Source organism: Chionomys nivalis, chromosome 15 (assembly GCF_950005125.1).
Source record: "Chionomys nivalis chromosome 15, mChiNiv1.1, whole genome shotgun sequence".
Classification (NCBI taxonomy): Eukaryota; Metazoa; Chordata; class Mammalia; order Rodentia; family Cricetidae; genus Chionomys; species Chionomys nivalis.
The window spans coordinates 517,419-536,988 of NC_080100.1; the positions used below are offsets into that span (position 1 = coordinate 517,419).

The following is a 19,570-nucleotide window of genomic DNA, read 5'->3' on the forward strand; positions in this document are numbered from 1 at the left end:
CACTAAATCAGAACTGGCCCTCCCACCTGGACAGTGTACCCATATTTGCCTTGTGCCTGGAACTGATAAGCTGCAAAACAGCTAGCCTAAGCTGACTCTCCCAGTAAGGATGAGTGAGCCCCAGCCTTGAGCTACGGACTACAGAGACTGACCACTGCCTAGGCAAATGTGGGTATACCATCAGCCAAAGTCACAGAGGAAAGGGAGCTCATGGGATCAGCATGATCTTTCTTGGTCAGCCTTGACCCACTAGTTCCCAAAGGTGGAACACATTTGTCTATCATGGGGGAGGTCTGTAGGCAGTTATGTACAACAATGTTTATTATTAAAAGACACTGTGGTATAACAATTCTTCATGGTTATGGCCTGCTAGAAAGATGGGCCTGGATTTCCCGGGAGAGTAAAATGCTCTAGATTTTGGTGACCATGCAATTTCTGGTGTAAGTGTATTTGCCAAGGCTCAACTATTTAAAGGCCTGCACTTATGCCATAAGTCAGTCTGTTAGAGGCTTCTCTATGCACCCTAAAAACAGCTCTGGGAGCATCACATGCTGGGATCTTATGGGTGACAAGACTGTTGGGTGAGGCCCAGCATGACCCTTGAAGGTTATGGGTATTAGATTCCAGAAGTCCCTGTTCCATATCCCAAGACATCTCTCCAGGGCAGAGGCAGCAGCCATCTTAGATGTGCCCCATCACCTTATGGTATCACCAGTGTGACCAGTAGTAACCCCTCCAGAGCAGATGCCTGTAGTTTTATAAGCCAGGCAGGTCCTTACCACTGAGGTCTCTAGTGATGCAGGAACTCAAGGGAACTCCCTAAAAAGATAAGATCCCAAACAATTGATAGTTCCTGGGTTTACTGGTCTCTGCTTCTCCTTGGTCTCTAGGATTTCAAGGGCCTCATTCACTCACTGAATGTGCCAAAGGGAAAGTCCTGACTCTGAGTCCTCCTGTGAACACCTACCTGCTCAGGCATCACCTGCTGTCTCTCAACTGGATAAAGATTCAGCACTGAGGGTGGAGTGTTCCTGGGAGGTAACCAAGGCTAAGTGAAGTAATCACTAGCAGATTTGAGCAGAAACAGCACAAATCACTCAAGACTTTGGGGTGCTCAACTCTGTAATTCACTCATGAGGCTAGGAGCTGTCTATCTTTTTCATCTCCTTCCATGGGGGGTGAACAGCTGGTTCACACCACACTGCCAACTATGACAGGAGTAAGAACAGCTGCCTATACACACCTACCGACCCTGCTGCTCCGTCTGGTCACAAATCTGTGCTGAATATAACAAAACAGCCTCGGTTTGCAGATTATAGATGGAACCTTCTTTCAAATACCAGGCTATTTACTTAAGTAGTCCCCAGAGATACTGCCCATCATCCTTAGCCCCAACCCTTCTACGACTGTGATCTGGACACTTACCTTGCCTCAACAGAGTGACTTGGACTCACCCAGAGGGCAATACATAGACTTACCCATGATGCCACTGAGGTAAACACCATAGAGGGACAGTCCTGTGGTGGCTGCATTCCATATAGTGCCAATAACAGCATATAGCAGAATGGTGCCCAGGTTACCAAAGAAGAGTCGATTGGGCATGAAATATCCAGCATCCAATACGATGGGGGGCAGCAGGTAGAAGAAGAAGACCGTGGGTGTGAGTGTGAAGGACGCAATGTGGTCAGCTGCCCAGACGATGCCGCCCAGCACCAGGCCCAGAACGATGAGCAGAGCACTCTCAGGGACGATACTGGTGACCTTGTGGGACAGATGAAAGACTGTGGGAAGGAAAGAGAGTCCTGGATATCAGATCCTATAAGGGACCACAACGATAAAGCACAAGGTCCCCCAGAGGAATGGGAGGAATTGGGGGGCAGACCCCCTACTAGCAAGGCATCCATGAGATTGAGGTAGTCACTGGTTTCTTGCAAGTTTGAAAACTGGGAAGTCAACTAGTTTCTACCTGGGGTTTTGAAGACCCTTATTGTAGGACTCACTATCAGTGGTTCTCAGTCTGTGGGCCACAACCGCCCAATCCCCTGGAAAGCACAGATGTTTACATTGCAGTTCACAACAGTAGCAAAATTATAGTTATGAAATAGGAACAACAATAATTTTTGGTTGGGGCCACCACAACATGAGGAACTGTATTAAAGGGTCACAGCATTAGGAAGGCTGAGAACCACTGCACTAGATGGACCTCTTCCTAGGTGCCTGGGGTAATGTAAAGCTCTGCCTGCCCCCAGCCACCCACAGCTGATGGTGATAAGCAGGTCCTTCTGGAGATTAATTGTTCCCACCCACGGCTGATGGTGGTAATTGTGGAGATGAATTGTTCCCACTACGGCTGGCACACATGGGCAGAGCCAAGAGCTGGATAGAGCTCAGTCACACCAAGCCAGTGTCTCTACCTTGTGGAATCTCCATGTTCACACGAGGGTGACAAAGTATGTTCACCAGATGACAGAAGCTCCCACCCCATGACAGACTCCGTGGGTAGAGGCTACATAGCAATTGAGAGGGAGTGACCTAAGTTGGGCAGATGGACATCCCTTGCTTCCCAGGTAGGTGCCCTGCGCCCCAATTTGATCTGGATGTTCCAGAGGTTAAACCTGTTTCACTGTGGTCACCTTTAGGAAACCCAAGCTCCTCATGTCCCCCATGACTCATTTGGGGTCACAGCCATTTAGGAACAGTAGCTCCTACAGCAAGTGTCTCCATAACCCCAGGAAGAAAGACCACCCATCTATAACCCCTCAGGCCCCTCAGACTACTCAGCCATCATCAGCCCTGCTAGAGCTTGACAGGTGCCCAGCTCTGCCCTGTGAAGAAGCACAGACATTTGGTCATGGATCTCGTATGTGATTTGGACTCAAGAGAAAGGTGATCATAATTCCTATGCTAAGCCTGATTTGAACACAATTGGAATGATGACAGACAGGGCTTCCTCCTTTGGCTTGAACAACATTTTATACAATCAAACTCATTCACTGAGGCTGTTATGCTGATGATATCTCTGGAATCTAAAAAAATGTGGAATACTGAGGGGACTTAAGAGGTGAGTGAACAGTCATGTGGCAGGACATCCCGCTCTCTAGGACCTCCCCAGTGGGACAAAACACCAGGCCCTTCCCCCAACTCCTTGGCTTTTCTAGCCAGCCAGCAGGGAATTTTCTGCAGGTAGACTCCCCCCAAACCCAACCCCATCCACTGGACCCTCCAAGCTACTAGCCACACCCTGCCAAAGAGCTGAGAGCTTGCTGCAATACTGAGGGGACCAAGAGAGAGCACCAAGAGTGTGAACCAGGAGAGAAGACCAAGAAAGCAGTCTAATGGAGACCTCAGAGGCATTCTGAGACAGACATTGACAGTACAGAGCAGACCAAGAAAAACACCCAAACACTCAGACAGCCACAGCAAGGATCGGACCAAGACACAAAGACACTGCCAGTCTCATTTGAAGGACAAGACGGGTAGGTGCCAATACAAGAATTCCTCCAACAACCTAAAAAAACAACATGGCAACATCAGAACCCAGTAGTCACACAACAGGAAGACTTGTTCATCCTAACCCAGAAGGAGCAGAAAAAAACAACTTTAAACGTAACTTTTTGAAAATGATGAAGACCTTTAAAAAGGAAATTAAAAACTCCCTTAAAGAAATGGAGGAAAAGCCAAACAAAAAATTGGAAGAAATTAATAAATCCCTCAAAGAAAGCCAAGAAAAAGCAATCAAACAGGGGAAGCAAACAGTTCAAAGTAATAAAGAAAACACAAACTGAGGGAATTCTGGAAATAAAAAATCTGGGTAAATGAACAGGAACTACGGAGACAAGTATAACTAACAGAATACAAGCGATAGAAGAATGAATCTCAGGTGATGAAGATACTATAGAGGAAATAGATTCATTGGTCAAAGAAAACATTAAATCAAACAAATTCTTCACACAAAACATCCAGGAAATCTGGGACACCATGAAAAGACCAAACCTAAGAATAACAGGTATAGAAGAAGGAGAAGAACTCCAGCTCAAAAGCACAGAAAATATATTCAACAAAAAAATCATAGAAAAAAACTTACCCAACCTAAAGAAAGATATCGCTATGAAGGTACAAGAAGCTTACAGAACACCAAATAGACTGTATAAAAAAGTCCCCTCACCATATAATAATCAAACACAAAACATACAGAATAAAGAAAGAATATTAAGAGCTGCATAGTAAAAAGGTCAAGTAACATATAAAGGTAAACCTATCAGAATTACACCAAACTTCTGAGTGGAAACCATGAAAGCCAGAAGGTCCAGGATAGATGTGTTGCAGACACTAAGAGACCATGGATGCAAGCCAAGACTAATATACCCAGCAAAGCTTTCAATCACCATCGATGGAGAGAACAAGATATTCCATGATAAAAGCAGATTTAAATAATATGTATCCACAAACTCAGCTTTACAGAAAATACTAGAAGAAAAACACAAACCCAAGGAAGCTAACTGTACCCACAAAAACACAGGCAACTAATAACCCCCCCACCAGCATAGCCCAAAGAAGGGAAACACACAAACACTACTACTGAAAAATAACCAGAATTAACAACCACTGGTAATTAATATCAGTTAATATCAATGGACTCAATTCACCTATATAAAGAAACAGGCTAAGAGAATGGATGTGAAAACAGGATTCAACCTTCTGCTGTATACAAGAAACACCTCAACCTCAGACAGACACTATCTCAGAGTAAAGGGTTGGGAAAAGGTTTTCCAATCAAATGGACCTAAGAAACAAGCAGGTGTATGATGGAAGTGGGTCTTGTATTAATCTGTTGCTTTTATTGGTTAATTAATAAAGAAACTGCCTAGGCCCATTTGATAGGCCAACCCTTAGGTGGGTGGAGTAAACAGAACAGAATGCTGGGAAAAAGAAGCCGAGTCAGGGAGTCGCCATGATTCTCCCACTCCAGACAGACGCAGGTTAAGAACTTTCCTGGTAAGCCAGCTCTTGGTGCTACACAGAATATTAGAAATGGGTTAGATCAATATGTAAGAGCTGGCCAATAAGAGGCTGAAACTAATGGGCTAGGCAGTGTTCAAAAGAATACAGTTTCCGTGTAATTATTTCAGGTAAAGCCATGTGGGCGGCCGGGTGCCGGGGACGCAGCCCCGCCGCTCATATTACAACAGGTGTAATTATTTTAACAACTAACAAAATAGATTTCAAACTAAAATCAATCAGAAGAGATGGAGAAGGACACTTTATACTCATAACAGGAACAATCCATCAAGATGTAGTCTCAATCCTGAACATCTATGCCCCTAATATAAGAGCACCCACATATATAAAAGAAACATTATTAAAACTTTAATGGCACATTAAACCCCACACAATAATAGTAGGAGACTTCAACACTCCACTCTCACCAATGGACAGGTCAACCAGACAGAAACTTAATAAAGAAATAAGAGAACTAACAGAAGTCATGAATCAAATGGACTTAACAGACATATATAGAACATTCCATCCAAACACAAAACAATATACCTTCTTATCAGCACCTCACATACTCAGTAGCAAAGCAAACCTCCACAGATACAAAAAATTGTGTCTTATCGGATCACCAGGGATTAAAGTTAGAATTTAACAACAAGACTACTCTCAGAAAGCCTACAAACTCATGGAAATTGAACAGTGAACTACTGAACCACCTGGATCAAGGAAGAAACAAAGAAAAAAATTAAAGACTTCCTAGAATTCAATGAAAATGAAGGCCAAACATATCCAAACCTATGGGACACTATGAAAGCAGTGCTAAGAGGAAACTTCATAGCACTAAGTGCCCACATAAAACGGAGAAAGCTCACACTAGAGACTTAACAGCACACCTGAAAGCTCTAGAACAAAAAGAAGCAGACTCACCCAGGAGGAGTAGATGACAGGAAATAATCAAATTGAGGCTGAAATCAACAAAATAGAAACAAAACAATACAAAGAATCAATGAGACAAAGAGTTGGTTCTTTGAGAAAATCAACAAAATAGACAAACCCCTATCCAAATTAATCAAAAGAAAGAGAGAGAGAACATCCAACTCAGTAAAATCAGAAATGAAAAGGGGGACATAACAACAGACACTAAGGAAATTCAGAGAATCATTAGGTCATACTACAAAATCTTGTACTCCACAAAATTAGAAAATGTAAAAGAAATGGACAACTTTTTAGGTAGATACTATATACCAAAATTACTACTCTCTTCATATCTCTTCAACATAGTGCTTGAAGTTCTAGGAATAGCAATAAGACAACATAAAGAGATCAAGGGGATTCAAATTGGAAAGGAAGAAGCCAAACTTTCATTATGTGCAGATGATATGATAGTGTACATAAGTGACCTCAAAAACTCTGATAGCTGATAAATACCTTCAGTGATGTGGCAGGAAACAAGATCAGCTCAAAAAAATCAGTAGCCCTCCTATACACAAATGATAAAGAAGCTGAGAGGGAAATCAGAGAAACATCACCTTTCACAATAGCCACAAATCACATAATATATAATGGGGTAACACTAACCAAAGAAGTGAAGACCTATTTGACAAGAACTTTAAGGCACTGAAGAAAGAAATTGAAGAGGACACCAGAAAATGGAAGGATCTCCCATGTTCTTGGATGGGTAGGCTCAACATAGTATAAATGGCAATCCTACCAAAAGCAATCTATAGAGTCAATGCAATCCCCATCAAAAATCCAACACAATTCTTCACAGACCTTGAAAGAACAATAATCAACACCATACGGAAAAACAAAAACCCAGGATAGTCAAAACAATCCTGTACAATAAATGAACTTCTGGAGGCATCACAATCCCTGACATCAAGCTCTATTACAGAGCTACACAGTAATTAAAACAGCTTGGTATTGGCATAAAAACAGAGAGGTTGACCAATGGAATAAAACAGAAGACCCGGATATTAATCCATGCACTTATAAACACCTGATTTTTGACAAAGAAATTAAAATTATACAATGGAAAAAAAGAAAGCATCTTCAACAAATGGTGCTGTCATAACTGGATGTTAACATGTAGAAGAATGAAAATAGATCCATATCTATCACCATGCACAAAACTCAAGTCCAAATGGATTAAAGACCTCAATATAAATCTGACCACACTGAACCTGACAGAAGAGAAAGTGGGAAGTAGTCTTCAATGCATTAGGAAGTAGTCACTTCCTAAATATAACACCAGTAGCACAGACACTGAGAGCAACAATAAATAAATGGAACCTCCTGAAACTGAGAAGCTTTTGTAAAGCAAAGGACACAGTCAATAAGACAAAAAGGCAGACTACAGAATGGGAAAAGATCTTCACCCACCCCACATTAGACAAAGAACTGATCTCCAAAATATATAAAGAACTCAAGAAATTAGACATTAAAATTCTAAATAACTCAATCTAAAAATGGGGTACAGAACTAATCAGAAAACTCTCAACAGAAGAATCTCAAATGGCCAAAAGATACTTAAGGAAATGTTCAACATCCTTAGCCATCAGGGAAATGTAAATCAAAACAACTTTGAGATACCATCTTATACCTGTCATAATGACTAAGATCAAAAACACCAATGATAGCTATGCTGGAGAGGATGTGGAGTGAGGGGAACACTCATCCATTGCTGGTGGGAATGCAAACTTGTAAAACCACTTTGGAAATCAGTATGGCGGTTTCTCAGAAAATTGGGAATCAACCTACCTCAGAATCCAGCAACACCACTCTTGGGCATATACCCAAAAGATGTTCAATCATACAACAAAGCCATTTGTTCAACTATGTTCATAGCAGCATTATTTGTAATAGCCAGAACCTGGAAACAACCTAGATGCCCTTCAATGGAAGAATGGATAAAGAAAGTGTGGCACATTTACACATAAGAGTACTACTGAGCAGTAAAAAAATAAAAAAATAAATAAAAATGTGACATCTTGAATCTTGCATGCAAATGGATGGAATTAGAAAACACTATCCTGAGTGAGGTAACCCAGACCCAAAAAGATGAATATGGTATGTACTCACTCATAAGTGGATACTGGCTATAAACTAAGGACATTGAGCCTATATTTCATGATCCTAGAGAAGCTAAGTAAAAGGTGAACCCCACGGAAAACATATATAGATCCACCTGGAAATTGGAAACAGACAAGATCACCTGACAAAATTGGGAGCATAGGGGTGGGGGGAGAAGGGAGCACGGAAGGGGACGAGAAGGGGAGAAGGGGAAGGTTGAGGAAATCTTGAGGGAACGGGATAGTCGAGATGGAGGAACAGTAGATATGAGAGCAAGGAAAGAGATATCTTAATAGAGCGAGCCATTATAGGGTTAGCAGAAACCTGGCTCTAGAGATATTCCCAGAAACTCACAAGGATGATCCCTGCTAAGACCCTAAGCAATAGAGGAGAGGGTGCCTGATCTTCATTTGCCCTGTAGTCAGACTGATGAGTATTTTAAATATCACCACAAAACCTCATCCAGCAACTGACAGAAACAGAGGCAGAGACCCACATTGTAGCACTGGACTGAGCTCCCAAAGTCCAGTTGAAGAGTGGGAGGAATGAGAATTTGAGGAAAGAGGTCAAGACCATAATGTGTTCACCCACTGAAACAGTCTACCTGAGCTAATGGGGGTTCACAAACTCCAGCTGTACTGGGAAGGAACAAGCATAGGACCAAACTAGTCCCTCTGAAATGTGGTTGACAGCTGCATGGCTGGGGAAGACTGAGGGGCCACAGGCAGTGACACCAGGATTTATCCCTACTACATGTACTGGCTTTTTGAGAACCTATTTTCTTTGGATGTATACTTTGCTCAGCATAGATATAGTAGGGAGGGCCTTGGACCTTCCACACAGCAAAGTGACTTACCCTCTCTTAGGATTAGGGAGGGGTGGAGTGGTAGTGTATGTAGAGGGATTGGGAGGAAATGGGAGGAGGAAAGGGAGTGGGAACTTGAATTGGTATTTATTAAAGATCTAATAAAAAATGTGTATGCCCCCTAGCCCAACACTCCCACTCCCAACCATCCAAAATTCCTCTTGGGCCAAGGTGGTATGGTAACCAAACAGGGTCTGAACTCAGAAAAAGTACTTCCTGGTGAGGCCAATGATTGTGGGGCCTGCAGGATGGATCCACCCTTCTGAACTGGATAGCCTTGACAGGGCTCCCTGGCTGGTTTCTCCACAGGTAATTGCAGGGATTGCAGGGATCAGGTGGGCTCCTCCACCCTGTGGGTGGAGGTTGCTACTGTCCTTAACCATGACAGTCCTGAACTACATACAAGCCTGGAGAAAAGCAAATGTCAGATCAGGTTGGCACTACTATCAACCTTCTAGCCTATCACCAGAAATCATCGACATAACAGAGACTCAGTCACATCACTGGTTACCACCTGTAGTCAGCAGTCCAGACTCTGAGTTCCAGGGAGGGTCAGGTTTTAGCTGACATAGACAGATGGTTTGTGTTTAGGGGTTGAAAGAACTGCTTTTCTGTACCACACATCTTTCCTCATCCCAGGCACACATCTTACCAATTTGAATCAAGTTCTCTCCTTTGAGAGTTTCCACTATTATCAGGTGGAGTTAGCTGTGGGGCCTATCTCATAATACTAAGGGCTTGGCAAGACCACAAACATGAGTATATGATTATATACGTGCCTGGGACAAGTTTATAAGAAAAGGTACCAGCTTAGAAGGAGGGAAGCTGCTGAAGGGTGTTGCCAGGGAAATTTCTTGATTCCTTGGGCCCTGTCCAGGGTTATCCAGTCTTTTGAGGTACCAAGAACACTAGCAGGAATATATCTGGAGGATCTGATATTGCTGAGGTTTACAGGCTTACATTCTCTCATAGGGTGCTGTCTCTAACCCAGGGAGAGGCCATGATGTGGATGAGAGGATCCTAGATATGTGCTGCCCACAGGAATTGGAGACAAATATGTGTGACATCACCAGCTGCACACAGAAAGCTTGCATCCTCACTCTGGACCCTATGGCCATGGGCAAGGGCAGCCCAAGAATCCTAGCAAATTTTGATACCCAACTTGTAACTTCCAGACTCAATGGATCCTGAACCACCCTAGGGCTCTGCAAAGGAGTTGTGTTGAGGAGTTCTTGTGAACCTTGGGATGAAACTGTGATGCCAGAGGAATTCTACGAACGTGTGCCTTGGCTTTCCACCTCTCTGAGTCAGGATAAGGTTCCCACTTCCCATTATTCCTATAAACTATAAGAGTTGAGCTCTGGGTTCAATGGCTTTGTTCAGAAATGTCTGGAGCCCCTGTTTCCGCAAAGATTGGCAGCAGCTGCTCCATGGCCATAGTTTCCCATGTGTTGTGATTGTGGTTCAGCTTCTTCTCAGGGCAGAAGCCATGCTTTACCTTGGCTCTGCCCTCCAATCCCACAGGACCCATGTACCAGGCTTACAGGAAGCTGTGTCGAAGCCACAGAGTCCATGTACATGTCCTGCCTTTCTTCACACCCTGGGCTGGCCCCAGTTAGGGGGTCACATTTATCCCATGCCCTACTAAGAGTCTCAGTTAGAAAGTTGGTGCCCTGTGCCCTTCGAGTCACTAAAGTCTGACTCTTTTTGATGAAGGGTCATGAAAAAGGAATAGAAAACCTCTGAGATCTGACCACACCCAAACTGGGAGGTTGCCTTCTGCTCAGGACTTTGGTCTTTTCCTACACCCTCTCTCCACAGTATAGACCACAATTATCTCACCTCTGTGAAGTTCCCTTTGACAGCTGAGACTAGGGATGGTACCAGACCATTCTTATCTCTAGAACAACAAGGCAAGTCTGCCCTTTAGACACCAGCAGCTAATCCCTTCTTTGTGGTTGCTGGTGAGTGTAAGATCTCAACAACTAGAGTATAGGTGCATGGAAGACAGGCTGGCTTCAGAATAAGCTCTGAAAATCCCAGGAAAATGGCAACCTCTTCACTTCTCTGAATATCTGTCTATGTGTGGTGTAGATGGGATGAAGACTACTTTTGTCCTTTGTCATCTCTGTGATAGAAGGACCAACTTTGAATATATATTTCCACTCATGAAAGAAGCCAGAAGAGTGAAGGACAATATGTTCTTAGGTCCAAAGTGTCTCCTGGAAGACCGTTGCTGCCCGCTGCCTATCTCACAGTTCAATATCTCATTGAGGACTAAAGCCTGCTTTCTTTTACTATTTGTGGGTGCTGGCGGCTATCTTTTCATGTTTAAGATACTTCTGATCCTGTCTGTGAGCTGCTATTTGCAGCATTTGATAGTTTATTCATTGGGATGCTAGTCCTTTACATAAACCGTGCTGTAAAATCCTGATCCCCTCCTCAACTGCCCACAGCCCTCCGTCCAAGCATGCCAGTGTAGGCCTGCTGTGTCCTGGCTCTATCAATCAGGGCTTGCCTTAAGGTATTCTGGGTAGTCTGTCCCTGGAACCTTAAGTGAACAGCACTCCTGGTGTTTCAGAAAGAACTCAGGCCAGTCTACTCTGCTTATTTTATTTTTAATACCACAAGTTTTGTAAAAGACACATTTTATTCTTAAAAATAATTTGAGGGGGCTGAAGACATGGCTTAGAGGTTAGGAGCAGACTCTTCCAGAGGTCCTGAGTTCAGTTCCCAGCAACTACATGGAGGCTCACAACCATCTATAACGGGATCTGATATCCTTTTCTGTCATACAGGCGTATATGCAGGCAGAATACTGTGTCCATAGAAAGAGAAAGAGAGAGAGAGAGAGAGAGAGAGAGAGAGAGAGAGAGAGAGAGAGAGAGAAAGGAGAAGAGAAGGAAGAAGGAAGGAAGGAGGGAAGGAAGGAAGGAAGGAAGGAAGGAAGGAAGGAAGGAAGGAAGGAAGGAAGGAAGGAAGGAAGGAAGGAAGAACTGAGGACAAATGTTAACATGAATGCCCCACTTTCAGTGTGTGGTTTTTGTTTCTCCTATTTCCAGGGAGCTTCCTGAACTCCAGAGCAGATGGCTGGCTCCATGCACTTCCGTAGTCCCCCATGAACTGGTGAGGTGGAGGTACTGGCAGCGTTACTGCAATGGTTTGAAATGGGGCAGCAGGCATCCACACCTGGACTATCCCAGGTTTCCTCCTCTGTGCACCGTCCCTCCCATCATCTTAATTTCACTGAAAGTCTCCAGCCTTTCATCTTGCAGTTGTGTGAGCTGAGCCATCTCTCACTGCTTCTTACTATTCTTATTTATTTCTCAGGCCTGATGTTGGTGAGCTCACACCCATTCTCAAAGCTCTGAAAATCATGTCCAGGTCATCATGCCTAGCAATGGACTCTAGGTTCTGGAATCTACACACTGACCCTGTATCTCTCGTGACTCCAGGAGCTTTTTCCCCTTCCCCAGTTCGTGATGAAACTAGTTGTCCCTGAGCAATCTCTGTGCATTGTGTCCCTGCCTGACTTGAACAACTTTCCTACTGATCTCAGCCACTTTTTCCAGGGCCCTGTGTGTTCTTCTGGGCTGGATGACTCCTCTACTCCTCATTCTCCTGTAGCTAGTTTTGCCATGACCACAGGGAAAATCTCAGAGATCTGTCTCTGGGCCTCACTGGCCCTGAATTGGCAATTGATCATTTGCTCTAGGCAAGGATCATCCTCACTCAGTGGAATTCCTGGTGGTTGGGGCCCATAGGGCCCACTGGGCACAGCCTAGAGCAGCCTAGTCTGCTGCTCTGTGTGTCCCTATGATTACCTCCTGAGCAGTAATCTGCATTGTAATTAGCTACTTAAGCCAGAGGTTCAATTGGCTTTAAGTAGCAATTTGCTGGTAGCTCGGCAATTACAGACATAATGGGCATTCTAGAAATTAGTAAGCCAGCTGCTGCAGGACAACCCTACAGTAAGTAGTCCCTGCTTCCTGTGCTGTAAGGGTGAAGTTCTTCTTTAGTTGGTCACATAGGTCTGATGTGTAGCAGGAGACATCCACGTACAGGAATGGCCCATACTTGAGTTATGGTCTGGAATTGCTTCTTCCAAGGTGCTGGGTGCATTTCTGTTGTGGTCTGTTGTTTTAGGGATGGCAATATAGGTTGCAGGTTGCTGTGGTGAAATGTACACTATACACAGGCCTTTCTTTCATCTGTACTCTCTGCCCATATCACAGACGTGTCTATTATCTAATACATACCTTCCATCCAAGAAGTAGGTGCTTCTGCCCTGTGTTGTGGCTTTAGAGAAAGAAAGGCAGGAGACGGACCTGATGGGGCCTAAGGAGGAGGTTTCAGGGGCTCTTCACAATGGTCTTCATCAGTGTATGATTTGTCCTTAAGTTGCCTGGAAGCCCACCCTTGGGGACATGGAAATACTATGCAGCATGGAAGGAGAATTTCTTCCCCACAGGGGAATGCTAGGCCTCCCACCAGCTCATTCATCTGCACAAGACAGGAGCCGAGTGACTAAGGACTAGGCTAATAGTATGTTCTTCCACACTGAAGTTCTCAAGTACACTAGGCTGTTAGGGAAAGTGTGCCCTATAAACTACAGGAGCTGTGCTGGGCTTTACATCCTAAACATATCCCAAGACTATGAGATAAAAGTTTGGTCCCCAGCATGGCGCTGTTGTGGAGCTTGTAGAAGGTAGAGTTAGGGAGATGCCAAGATCATTGGGAATCTAGTCTTGAGGGAGTTCATGACAGCCTTCTCTCCTTTGTTTTTTCCCTTTCATTTTAAAGATTTGTTTTATTTTTACTTATGTGTATGTGTGTAACTGCATGTGTTTTTTATGTGAGCCATGTAGAGGCCAGAGGGCACTAAATACCCTAGAACTGAAGTTACAGGAGTTAGCAAGCCACCTGATATGGGTACTGGGAATGGAGTTTGAGTCCACTACAAGAGCAGTAAGTACTGTTAACCCCTAAGCCATTTCTCTAGCCCCTCTCCTGTTTCTTTATGCCCCTAGCCATGAGGTTGTAGGTTATAGGTTTGCTTGACCACATAACATGAACCATGATGCCATGGATCAAGAGCAATAGGCCAGTCATGGCCTGGAACCTCCAGGGCCATGAACCTAAATAAGTCATTTATTTTGGTATGTCATCTCAGGCATTTTTTATAGTGATGGGAAGCTTACAGAACAGCAGCAGAGATGTCCGAGACCTTAACATGGAGAGAACAAACACCCTGCTGCATTTACTGTCCCAGGATCCATCAAAATGTGTTCTTCTCGGGTTGGGGTCAGTTTTCTAACTGCCAAAGTCAAAACTAAAGCAAGCTTCGTGGAAACAAGAGTCAATAAAGCAGGTAACAGGGAGAGGGTCTCTTAGAGAAGTAATAAAATATTCTAGGAACAAGGAAGCCATAGAGGACAGAGGTGATCCCTGTGTCAGCTGAGGATATTGCACCAGGAGGTGTCATAGACAGACACCAAAGCCCATAAGTAACTTATTGCTGAGGCTCAGAGTCACAGTTAATTAGGCACAAAATGGCACAGCCATCTGATGGTGACAACAAATGCTTTAGTTATAATTACAAACTCTGTGACTGAAGTGAAAGGTCTGAGCATTCATAAACAGACACTTTGGGACCAGACACCAGAAAGAGCAGACGCTTCTCATGGAGACACCAGCGGACCCTGACCCCCTCACTGCTTGGCAATGCAGCTGGGGAAAGGCCTTGGTCAGGCCCAGAGTCAGCCCCACTGCCAAGGATCTTTCAAGGTGACAGGCAGATTTAGCTGAGTCCTTGCAAATGCAGCAGCACAGTAAATCCCTTGGTTTTACTTTAACAGGTACAAGCCTTAGAGAATTAAACTCTGCCTAACAGAGCAAATGGACCGAGCAGTGAGAACCTGCCCAGAGGAAAGGAGGAGAAGCGCCTGACACAAGGAGCCCCCTTCCTGTGCCACAGAGCAGGTCAGGGTCAGACATGAGCTCACACATGAATGTGCAGTTTCTTGGGCTCACATGGACACGCAGAGACAAACACGTAAATGCCATAGGCACACTCACACACTAGAAACAAGATCCTTAAGTGAACCACCAGAAAAAGCCCAGAGTCTGTAAAGCCAGGAAGTCCAGACCAGCAGCCTCGCTTACACACAGAAAATCCCGTTTTCCTGACCTCAATATTACTTCTGTTTTCAGCTGTGCCCACTGGGCACCACAAGAATTTCAGTAAATATGTCAGGTATAGCTCCAGGGAAGAAGGTAAAGATATTTATAGTCCACCTGGAGTCTAGCCAATTCCTCCTCCTGCTTGCATCCCACTAGGCAAGTACCTAGAAGTTCACACTGGTCAGGGTGGACCTGGTTTCTCCTGTTGCAGGCAGGGAGCCCCTCTGTGAGTCAGGCTTTCTTCAGTACTGAACAATTCGGAGAACGACATTCTCAGGTCTAGCCCTGCTGCTTAGAAATGGCAAGGTATTTTCAACACTATTAATGTATAAAACCTAGGAAAACACTGCTAATTTCTAAGTTGGTAAATTGTTGATGGTTTTCCAGGAAAGCAGTGGCTCCTTCTATGCTAAGCCATGTTGCAACAGAAGGTTCTCCTGCAGCCCCATACTCCTGTACTGGGAGATGGTTCCAGGGCCCTTTCACGTGTTCATGGGTTCTCCTTGTTGACTACCAACTATGTAAGATAATATTTTGGCTTATTTTATGTCCTCATCACCATACAGTTCTATTTCACATCTACTAAAACTAATATTTTTGTGGTAAGTTTCTCAGATAGACTGGAGTGCAGATTCTTAGAGACCTCCTTCCCTTTGACCTGAACTAACTCAAAACCCTGTTACAAGCTGAAAACTCAGGGACTGCTTGCCTTCAGTGGCTTCTGAGGGTCACTACACAGCACTACACAAGGAGTAGAGTGTTGACTTGAACAGAATGTAAGGTGAAGCATTTCATCAGAGCCTGGAGGTCAGAGTCAGGTGCAAGCACTGGTAAGAGTCCCAGAGCATGGCTATTGCCTCATCCTGTGTTCACCCCGTTTTCCGAGGGTGCTGCCTACCAACATGGCAGGCATCTACCATGTGGCAGATGTTTCTAATGGTATTGAGCACAGATGTGCACCTTAACAGCAACAGGTAACTGCTTATTAAGTGTACAGAGTGGGAACAGCATGGGCCTGTGGCGTAGTCAGAAGGCAGCCAGGCATCAGCCTTGCCCTCCTCCCCAGTGTCTCCCCAGAGCCACCACACCTCAGCCTACTCTGAGGTCATGCTACTCCTGCAATCTACACTTACAAAAGATGGTCAATTTCCAGGTTTACTTATGATCTCACAACTGACTGTAACTTCAAACCAGAGAGCAGGATTTTAATAATCATATCTAATGACTGGGTGCTGGAGCAGCTTCTATTGTTCCAATTCACCCACAAGTAACAGTTTCAAAATTTGAAATAAATATACAAACAACAGCTCAAAAATGGAGAGACATTCAAACCTAAGGAAGAACCAGCCTGGAGGCTTCCACAACATCCTGAATCCTCCTAAGCACACATCCTAGCCACAACTGAGCAACCAGACAAGCCTACCAGAAACCTTTGGCCACTGCCTGGAAAGCCAGAAGACAAAGATTCAAGCAGCTAATAAAAAGAGAGCAGCAAATCTCAGGAAGGAACGAGCCGGAGACAGAAACCCCAGTCAATTTCTGTAATTTCCTGTGAATACCAGTCACAATAAGAACAGACAGTACTTGGAATTTCAGTCCACACAAAGGTCAGTTGCCTGGTAAGACCAACACCTCAAAACTCAGAGGGACACAGTAGCACATAGTCTCTGCGGGATATAAGTCACAATATCTTGGACACAGTTATAAATCACTAGACATATGAAGAAGTAGGAAAATAGGACCAGCCGTGAACAGCTGATGAGGCTCTCACAGTGAAGCAGACACTGGAACTATGAAATAAGGACTCTACAACAGCTTTAAAAATAGTTAAAAATAAATCAGAGCAAACATAATTATTTTTCTAAAATAATGGCCAATCTGGGAATTAAAGTAGGACCTAGGTTAGCAATTTTCATTTGAAAGAAAAGTAGTAATGCCACAAGATTTATGGGACAGTCAATTGATTAGCTCTGCAGAACACTGCTGTATTGTATGTAAACAAAAGGGCAAGGCTACGAAGAGTTGTTCTAATAAAAGTTTATTTTTAAAAAATAGGTGGCTGGTTCATTGAACATGGTTTCTTGACCCCTAAGATATGTTATCAAAAACATTTACGGAAATTCTGGAGTTGAAGAATACAATATCCAAAATAAAAATGTAGCATAGAAATGGTGCAAGAGTGAGCGATTTGAGGGCAGAGCTATCGGAGGTAAAAAGAGAAAACACACACATATTTTTTTTGTTAATTATGAAGATGCCATGATCAACAGTGCAGTTTCAAAAGGACTAATGTGTGTGTGTGTGTGTGTGTGTGTGTGTGTGTGTGTGTGTGTAGTTGGGGCTCTAGAATGAAGGGAAAAGTAAGCAATGAGAGAATTTTGAAAAAAAAAAATAGTAGCAGAAAATTGTCCCAACTTGGTGGGAGACATTCTTACAGAGTTGAGAAATTCTGCCAACTTCAAACAGAGTAATTTTTTTTAAATTACACTCTATAGGATTAAATTTAATTAGTTAAAAACCAAAACTGAGAACATTGTAAATACATGTAATTGTTTCATTTTGTTTTTATCCCATCAAAGGATAGGGAAGGAACATGGGTCTGTGGTACGTCTGTGGCCTCTCTTGTCTCAGAGATCATCTGTCCCAGGGGCTGGTAGTTTTGTCCGGGGCCTGGAGCCTGAATGTGCAATGTGTCAGATGTCCTCAGGACCCCTCCACACTTCACTTTCCCCTGCACTACACTATTAAAATACCACGCCTTCAAAGCCGATGCCGTGAATAATGTTCTAACCAATCACAAACACTGCAATTCTGTTTTTCCTTTGGTTTATCAACAACCACACAGTGCTGTGTGGAAGCTGCAGATGAACAGGACAAAGTCCCTCACGCTACTTGCAGGAAAGGTCATTGCCAGCACATCTTGCGTGGCTGGAACTCGGACACAGGCACCCTCCACCCAGGGTGCACACACATCTCAATGATGTTGCAGAAATATTTTTATACTTCCCGAAAACAATGGGCATTTCAGGAGAACTTGGGGATGGTTGGGATACTGACAAGCACACAGGTGTCATCTGTGGGCAGAGGCTGCACTCAGAAAGTCCCTGCCGCTGTCTTGGTTTCTTCTCAAACATTTGAGCAAATGACTACCTGGGAGAGCCTAAGGAGCTGGACACAGGAATCTAAAATGGACTGGGCTTTGGCCCACCGAGGTACCTATGATAGAGAAGTGGGGCTTTGACTTCTTAGTGGTGCTTCAATACAACATGCACCCATCAAGGAGGTACCTGCTCTGTGGCTCTTCCCTCATCCCCATCATATCTGGCACTCCCTGAGCACATAGTCCTCTAGGAGATCCCTGCTATTTATCATGGTGGACTGAGATGGCACTAAGGGAAGCCTGGGCTCTCGGGCAGGAACTGTGGACAAGCCCTGGCTTTCTGAAGCAGAACCTTGGGGGCCTCAAGCACCTCAACTCCAATCTTTAGTGCTGACCAGGTTGCATGCTTTAAATGTAGAGACTGAAAGCAAAGCCAGCTCCTAGTAACCCATGACATAGCCAGAATGACTTTTCCCCATGTCCCTTAAGCTCAGAGCAGAGCCCTCAGAGAGGTCCCTGTCTTCTTTTTCAAATAGACCTCCAAACCTGTCCCATCTGTGCCTACCAAGACCTCACAAACTCTGAGTTACCTGACCATCATCCCCCTAAGGGCAGAACTGACTCATAGGGTGCCTGGTAGGGATCTTGGATAGAGAATATAGTCTTAGGTTCTTTTACACAGGTAATAGCATGAGGCTGAGTCCAGGGCCTTCGAGTTTGGAAGGGAATCCACTGCCAGGCTGGAGATTAGGGGTAAGCAGTAGGCAAGGCACATCAAGACTCGGTTGGTACAACGGAGTAACTGTGTGCAGTGGCATAGAGACGTGGTAACTGAGCCCAGCTATGATGGCTACAACTAACATACATGAGGTTTGGAGGAGCAGAGTTCACAACTAAGCCAACACGGATGACCTGGCACCACCCAGGACTTACCTAAATCATGAAAAGTGCCAGAGGCCAGGCAAGCCATGCCCACCTCCTTCTCAGAGTCTATCACGTCATAGGAAGCCACTGTGAGAGGGATATGGGCCTGATAGAAGAGTGGCCCCAAGATCAAATTGATGTAAAATTCACTAAAGCAAATGATTCTTGATGGACAGCAGACACGGGTGGATGTTCTAAGAGCTACAAAGAGTGTACAAGCACAATCCCTGTGGGGGAGAAGCTATGACTCTTGCTGACCTTCATACCAGCAAAGCATTTTCTCCGAGGACGTCTTTTGTGCAGATAAACTGCGTGGCTATGTCCTAAGGCTGTGGTTCACTGGGTCTGTGCCCATTCACATGGTCATGGTCACTACCACCTGGGAGCTCACAACTTGTCTCCAAAGCCAGGACTTTGTCACCATTCATTTC

General features: G+C 44.3%; 1 protein-coding gene across 1 annotated transcript in view; it reads right to left on the minus strand.

Annotated features, from left to right (window-relative positions):
* The window catches only part of Slc9a3 (solute carrier family 9 member A3), a 44,764-nt gene that overhangs the window by 11,597 nt on the left and 13,597 nt on the right, over nt 1-19,570 (minus strand). Inside the window, exon 2 of the mRNA XM_057789912.1 lies at nt 1,479-1,781. Coding sequence (XP_057645895.1) covers nt 1,479-1,781 — 303 coding nt within the window. The remainder of the gene's footprint in view (nt 1-1,478; nt 1,782-19,570) is intronic.